The 8,088-nt window shown below is 43.6% G+C and overlaps 1 protein-coding gene across 1 annotated transcript; it reads left to right on the forward strand.

Annotated features, from left to right (window-relative positions):
* Positions 1-392: 392 nt before the first annotated feature.
* On the forward strand, positions 393-1,945 carry LOC119272247 (LOB domain-containing protein 15-like). The gene is made up of 3 exons (XM_037553771.1): positions 393-587; positions 891-1,197; positions 1,304-1,945. The coding sequence occupies exons 1-3, from the start codon at positions 574-576 to the stop codon at positions 1,733-1,735; spliced, it is 753 nt and encodes a 250-aa protein (XP_037409668.1). The 5' UTR covers positions 393-573; the 3' UTR covers positions 1,736-1,945.
* The last annotated feature ends 6,143 nt before the right edge of the window (positions 1,946-8,088 follow it).

Consider the following 8,088-nt stretch of genomic DNA (forward strand, 5'->3'; position numbering starts at 1 on the left):
TGTCTTCAGTTCGCGGGAGAAAACATGTCTGAATCACGCCGTAAGCCGATACAGAACCGCGTTGGACGGCGTCCACGGCCCGGACGCATGTGGGAGGTTTGCGGGTCGCCGTTGAAGATGCCCTAACAACTCGGAGTTGCTAGAAAACAAATACACAAGAGAAGTACGAATTGTAATTTGTAACCGAGGTAAAATGGTCAAGTCAAGTGGATCCCCAGGCAGCTTCTTGTTTTCAACAGCATTTCTTTCATTCCCTTGACATGAGCAGAAGCACTAGGGCGCAGGGGCACGAGGGAGAGAGGGAGGGCCGGCCAACTAATCGAGTCAACGTTCCTTGGCTTGGCTTGCCAACATTTCTTCCTCCTCCCTCGCCCATTTACTTACTACCCAATTGTGTGCATGCTTTACGCCCATCCCCCTCATTAATGCCTTGCCTTTTAAGCACTCTTTCCTTCCTCGCAATTCCAAACTTTACACTTCTCTACTACCTGTCCGTCTCCCTCCCCCTCGCTCTCAATTGTTCCTGTGTCGTTATCCGTCTCTCCGTCTCCCAAACGAGGAGAGCATGCCTCTATGTCCACGGAGAGGTAAGAGACCCTCAAGAAACCATGCTGCTTCGATGCTTGTACTTGATTTGTATTTAAATAAAAGGCTCCCTTTGTTTGTTTTGATTTCATTATCCTTTCTGGTCAGAAGAATCTAATTTAGATGTGTTTTTTCTATCTATATATGACTTTTGCCTAAAAGGTTTATCGAGAGATCTATGATAGCAGTGCCTTTTCCTGTTCTTGCGGCCACAATTTTAGCACTTGGGTCTGCATCGCCCGCTTTGAGATCCCCGCTACTTAATTCCATCCAAAATAAACCCTAATCTTCGGGGCTTCCACCAGGGAGAGACTCGACGAGATCGGTAAGAAGATCAAGCGAGAGCCTGACCCCACCGCCGCCGCTGCCATCGCGGGCGTCGTAGTCGCCGTCTCACCGACCGAGCACCACGTCCCGCGCCGCCTAGGCCTCGTTGGCCCGGGCATCGTCGGCGCCCCGAACATAGCGACCCCGTGCGCCGCGTGCAAGCTCCTCCGCCGGCGCTGCGCGCACGAGTGCCCCTTCGCCCCCTACTTCTCCCCGCACGAGCCCCACAAGTTCGCCGCCGTCCACAAGGTCTTCGGCGCCAGCAACGTCTCCAAGATGCTCCTGGTACCATCAAACTATTTTAATGGTTTCCTTTTTTGGGGTTAATTCCACCGTCCGTGTTTTGTGTTAATTAATGGCGTACGTCGGTGCATGTCACGCGCTGTTTCAGGAGGTGCCGGAAGCGGAGAGAGCCGACGCGGCGAGCAGCCTGGTGTACGAGGCGAACCTGCGGCTGCGCGACCCGGTGTACGGCTGCATGGGCGCGATCTCGATGCTGCAGCAGCAGGTGAACGCGCTGGAGGCCGAGCTGCAGGCCGTCAGGGCCGAGATCTTCAAGCACAGATACCGGCAGGCCGGCGTCGGCGTCGGTGCGGCACACCTCATTGTCGACGACGACGTCAGTGCTGCCGCAGCTGGCGGCTTCAGGGCTCCTGCCACGTCGCTGGTGCACACCGCTGACGTGGTGTCCGTCGCTGAGGCCGGCCAAGAAGTGGCCACAATGCCGTCGACGGCCACGGCCACGGCGTACGCTGCCGGACAGCCGTCGAGCACTGACTACAGCTCCCTCGACACAAGTGAGCATGATGCATACTTTGGTTGACATGCATGGATTTATTTGCTGTTCTGGTGATTGATGGAGATCACAATCGATTAATTAACTCGCCAAATAAACTTTATGTGCAAGTATAACTCTCTCTCTATACATGTATCTTCTCTAGAACTAGATATAGCTGCTGTGGATACCTTGGGTGAGAAAAAGATTGTCCAGTGATCGATGTATCTGCCCTCATAAATTTCTTGTGTGTGTCCACTCATCCAGTGTGATTGCTTGGTTGATTTGTAAAATAAAAACCTAGAGTTCACACTTTAACTGACACTAGTTGCTAGGCTTAGAAGTTAGAAATAGAATAATCGACAGTATTTGTTTTCTTTGTCTTTTATGATGAGTGTTTAGCACTGCATCTGCATGCGTGTATATATTTCAACATGGTTATTTTTGTTACGAAATTGCTTCATGCACGATTCTCCTGGCCGACGCATGCACGACACAGAAATTCAACGGCTGGTGCCTGATGTATGCACGCATGTGTGGCCGGATTTTAAACATCGTCTATGAGTCGTCCATTTTTGTCGTGTGTATAGCATAGCTCTTTTTGTTAAGCAGTACGCTAGTTTTTTTGTTGTGCTAGCTTGCACTCAATAGGATCCGTCGTTTTCTCCTTAGCTATTTGATTCCATGAATTTCTCAATGATTGATACGAATTTGCGTGAAGCATTTTCAGCATGTTCATGAGTCATAACAGATTAACAGTACTACAGCACTACAGATTTTCAGCACCTTCTCCTCTGTACATAGGTCAATTAACATCGAAAGTTTGGGGATCTCACATTATGTGAGTATGTGTCTTCATTTTCCCTCCAACCTTTTGAATCTGGAGCAAATTTTTCTGAATCTATTCTTCTTTAAGCTGAAAAGGGTTTACAATCATACTGGGGCCAAAATCAAGTTTTTTAACTAATTAGCTCTGAAATGACACATATGAGCTTGACACGGTGTCGATATGGCATGCATTTGTGAATGCATGCATGTCAATTCTGATAGCTAAGTCACATCTTTTTTTTAAAGCTAGTTAAGTCACATCTTTATCATTGTTCACTAGCTAACCGATTTGTTTTGGCAATTCGTTATTTTTGCCCAAGTAGAACTGTACATTGATATGACAAATTGAAATTAGTGCACCTACAGAAATTGCAATGGAAACGACATAACAAGTTACTGTATCCATACATGTCTACACTCCATATGTAGCAGTATTATGTGCATATACAGTATACTATCCTAAAAAAAGTAAAGCTAAAACGTCAATCAAGGATTTTTTTTTTTTAGAATGACTATAGAGGATTTTTGTTCATGCATGCAGCGATTTTGATGGACGGGCCAAAGAAATATAAACACGGAAAAATGACAACATATATAGGCACTCTCCTGCATGGCTCAATTTAAACAAGAACTTCACGTGCATATAGGTGAACGTGTTCTTTCCTGACTCAAATACGTGCTGACCTTTTTTTAATACTAGAAATACAATCGCAATGCTCGCATACACGCACCCTATTAACTTATGTACGCATATTCCCTACTTGTACGAGTATCTTCAAGATAATAAGTCGGCTTAATATCTTGAGATTGACGAAGTCGTCATAGACGTTTTGTTGTTGATGGAAACGTCTGCCCCGGCTGAATGAACATAGAGGCATTAGTGCGACCACCAGTATAAGTTGAAGACGTATACTCTGGTGAGCTAGTTTCACCACAAGGAATCTACATGCTCAATTCGCAATACTTACAGACTTATTTCTGGACCAAGTGTAGTTCTTTTCGGGTAGCGATAGCGATCAGGAAATGCATGCACGCACGCATGCCCTAATTTTATTTTATCTCTTTCTTGTTGCACTTCTGAAAATTTGTTGTGTTTGCCTAACATGTATGTGTTGTCAGTTGTCAGAGTCTCACAGTAGCGTCTTGGCATGCATGTATGTAATGTAATGCACCGCTATGCTGGCTCTTTCATCATGTCAATGACTAGGCAGCTAGCTAGCTAATGTACAAACCTGTAGTAGGAAGGGGCTTTCCTTGGCGTGCAGGGTTTGCATTCAGCTCGCCCGTAAGTCGTGACCGTACGTACTACTTCCAGTTGAGCTCCAACCAAAGCCAGTAAAGCAGCTAGGCTACCAGGAACGCCCGGTGGCATTACATTAGAATAGCTACACACCATCACTGGACCGATCGATGGTTTGTTTCATCTCGGACGGATGGCCAGCAGAGGGTGCGCTGTGGAGCTTGGCGTGTGTGCATGGCATGGCATGGCCTGTGTCACTGTGTGTGCATGATGTGATGGGATTTGGTCCACCGTCGTGCTTGCTTGAGATGGCGGCCATCTGCTTGTCTGCACTCAACACCAATGCCGATGCTTGAAAGTCTCCTTCGCTGGCCTCGGAAACCCCAGCACGGAACGGAAGGAACACCAGCCTCTTCCTACTTGCACATATCGATCTGTACTCCCGGTACTGCTACTGGTACAGGCTGCCGTATGCCTGGTGAATAGTTTGACGTGGAGCAAAGGTTGACTACGGCTCCGGTCTTGTTGACTTGCACCTCGAGTGATCTGAGTTCTGGCTGGCCGGCCGGCGGGCCGACGGTGCGCGCGCGCACGTACTATACGTAGCGAGACGCGAATCGGAATGATGTGGTAAATCGTTGTGCTTTGTTTTTGGCGATGCGGAATGATGTGGTACAGCTGGTGGCTGCCATTGACTAGGAGCTGCCGACTGCTTGCGAGCGCAAATCTTGAGAAATGCTGCACGTGCTGCGGTGGAGGCGGCTATACGCGACCTCGGATCGTGCCCACTGTTGCATGTCTGCTCTCCAGTACTCGTACCACCCCTCCTCGCCGTTTCATGTTTCACGTTCGTGATCACAATCCTTTCACGTTCGTGCGCCACCCCTCCTATCTGGCGACCCCTCGTTAGGAGGGGTGGCATATGTAAACGTTTTGATGATATTTATTTGATCAAGGATGGCAGTTTCTTCAAAACAGCATGATCGTATTTTCTGAAATGAATGCCCAAAACTGTCGTTCTCGCAGAAAATGTCACGTTATTATGAAGAAACTATCACCCTCAATACAACTAAAACTGGCACGAAAAACACGTTCGAAATGTCATGCCCTCCCAGTTAGCTTATCTGAATATTTTTTCTCCTACGACATGTGGGGTCCTCACCTTCGAACAGACTTAAGCATCCCTACATGCGAGTATATCTCGTTGAAGTCAACTCATTGAATTTTTCAAAAACCTTTTACGATAAATCGAGCTTTGTAGACGGACAAATTTCCATTTGCATCTTTTTTTTAATAAATAGGCACATTTACATTCTATTGATCTCGCATGCTTTGAAGGATCAACCAAGTTTCAAACTTGATTCTCGTACATGGATTATATTTCATATTTCATGGCACTGAGCCATTTCCTGTAGTCAGGGCCTACCATGTTGCTTCTTTTTAATTCACAGGTTCATCATTTTCTAGTAGAAATATTTCATTTTCACACAAGAAAATTTCATCTTCATACCAAAGAGGTTGAGAACCATTTCTTCGTGTCCTACGTGGTTTAGCCACAGTCTTGACCGAAATTTCTACAACACATGTAGTTGCTTCCAGTTCAGTCACAGGAGTGACCTCCAGAATAACTTTTGGCAGTACGGTCCTTTGATTTGACGTCAAAGATTCTACAGTCTCGTCAAGTTGTATTGTCCCCCCACTCACTCTTTCATGAGAAATTCTTCTCAGTACTCTTTTTTTCATGACAAACACTTTGCCTTCAGTTTGGTGGTGCAATTAATACCCCATTGTTTTCTTGGGATAACCTAGAAAGTAGCATTTGTCTGATTTGGGATCGACCTTATTTGCTTTTAAATGTTTTACATATGGAAACAAATTAGGTTTCTTCCCATTCCATTTATCATATGGCGTCGTTTAAACAAACTTTGATGGAGCTCTATTTAGTGTTAAAGCAACGGGTTCTAAAGTATAACTCCGAAAATATAGTGACGGTTTCGTTAATGAAATCATAGATCGAATCATGTCTAATAGGGTTCGATTAGGACTCTCATACACACCATTTCTTTGCGGTGTTCCGGTGTGTAAGTTGTTAAACAAGTCCACAACATCTAACATTCCGGCTAACCTCATAAACCAAATATTCTTGCCCGTGATCTGATCGCGGAAATTTAATTTTTATTGTTACTATGATTTTTACTTTGTTATGAAATTCTTTGAACTTTTCATACTTATGTCTCCTTAAGTAAATATATCCCCATATCGACTTAAATCATTGGTAAAAGTTACAAAGTAGAGAAATCCACTATGCTCTAGTACATTCATTGGACCACAGAAATCAGTACGTATGATTTCCAATAAGTCACTTGCATTTCCATATGGCCGGCGAATGGCGTCTTAGTAATTTTTTCCATTAGACAAGACGCTCAATTGCCAAATGATTGAAAATCAAAGACTCCAAAATTCCATGACTATGAAGTTTCTTCTTGCGTATCTTTCAGTTGTGACCAAGATGTCAGTGCCACAAAATGTGGTACTCCCTCTGATCCATATTAGTTGTCACTTATTAAGTACTAAATCTATGACACTTAATATGGATCGGAGGGAGTATTTGTCTTATCAATCATTTTAAGACATTTAGCGTCAGTGTTAAAGATCAAATTAGTACATTCCAGATCCATAATAAACAATGCATTATTAACAGGTGCATAGCCACAACATATATTCTTTAAAAATATAGGACAACCATTGTTCTCCCATTTGACGAATATCCATGAGAGAGAGAGAGAGAGGAAGGGAGGGAGGGAGGGAGAGACGTAAGTAGACACCTAATACGGTTTAAACAACTGAAAGCATCATCAGCGGATAGCTATGCTATTTACCTCTTAAAGTTGTAAGTGAAGCATGGTGCAAGGAAATGTAGATATATGTTATATCTTGCCAATAGAATCAGCCGACTCTAATACTTACTTATTATACGGGAAACAACAATTATAAATCATAATGAGCAAAATATGGAACTTGTTATGTATTATGTGTTGGAAATATGTCCTAGAGGCAATAATATTATATTATTATATTTCCATATTCATAATTAAGAGTTTATATTCTATGCTATAACTGCTATGATCCTGGAATATGTGATTTAGTGAAAAAAATCATATGCACGTCTGGAATGATAAACGGTATTAATAAAATTCCAGTCTCGCCTCTAAGACTAGCTCAAGTGCTGTTTGTGATCATGTTTTCCGGATCTTAGGATATCGTTAACTTTTACGATAGTCCTAAAAAACTTTGAGAATATGATGTTAGAAGAACGATCATATTGAATCAACCCAAACTTGTTTGTTATACTTTGAGATACAATCGTCAGAAGCCAATTGTTATAACATGGAGTGTTAACATGTGATTTAGTTCCTTAGACCATGAGAGTATCGAGTCACTTCTTACCGTACGATGAACTTTGGGTTGCTTAAACGCCATATGTAACACGACGATCATAACGACAACTTACAGGTTCATCCGAAAGTGTGACAAGGGACTAGATATCTCAAGAGTGGCATTTGCTCCTCTGACGAATGGAGAGATATTCTTATGGCCTCTCGGTGTGATGACATCCATCATCGTCTAGACAGACATAGGTAACAATGTCACGGGGATGCCGGAACATGTCAACGAGAAAGAAGAACAAAACCAGCAACGAGGAGACCGGTATAGTGAACATGTGTATGACTCAAGAGGATACCGATATATCTCACCTCGGGTTTTCTAAAGTATCGCGAAGCAATGAGAATAGCACATGATAACCAAAAGTTCACTCGAATGTCATTCATGTACTAATAGGGATTGATATGGACGTGCACGGCTCCGCTATCGGTCATTGAACGAAAGGGGTTATGTTCATGTCTATGACTTACCGAACCTACAGGGTTACAAGCTTAAGGTAATCATGATTTTATGAGTGTATGTAGGACGGTATTAATGCGAATATATTTGTCATATAGTTTCACTAACATTCAAAATAGTTTTGAGAGGAACCAGAAGCGTTTCGGGGTCACTGGAAGGGTTTCAGAGTTTATCCGGTAATACCAGGTATATCCGATAAATAATATATAGGTGAGAAATGTTTTCGATGATGTTAAATTAATAATAAAAGACTCTAATACTAGTTATGAGGCTTTATATTTAATTTAATATTAGTGGGCCTTAAAAGGCTAAGTGGTGGAAAGCATATAGGGCCACAAGGGCCCAATATAGGTGGCACCCCTCTCCCCATGGAAAGGAGAGAGGGGAGGCCGAATTGGAGGGGAATCCCCCTCCCCTTGCCGGCCAAGCC

The sequence above is a fragment of the Triticum dicoccoides genome, chromosome 3A (assembly GCF_002162155.2).
Source record: "Triticum dicoccoides isolate Atlit2015 ecotype Zavitan chromosome 3A, WEW_v2.0, whole genome shotgun sequence".
NCBI lineage: Eukaryota > Viridiplantae > Streptophyta > Magnoliopsida > Poales > Poaceae > Triticum > Triticum dicoccoides.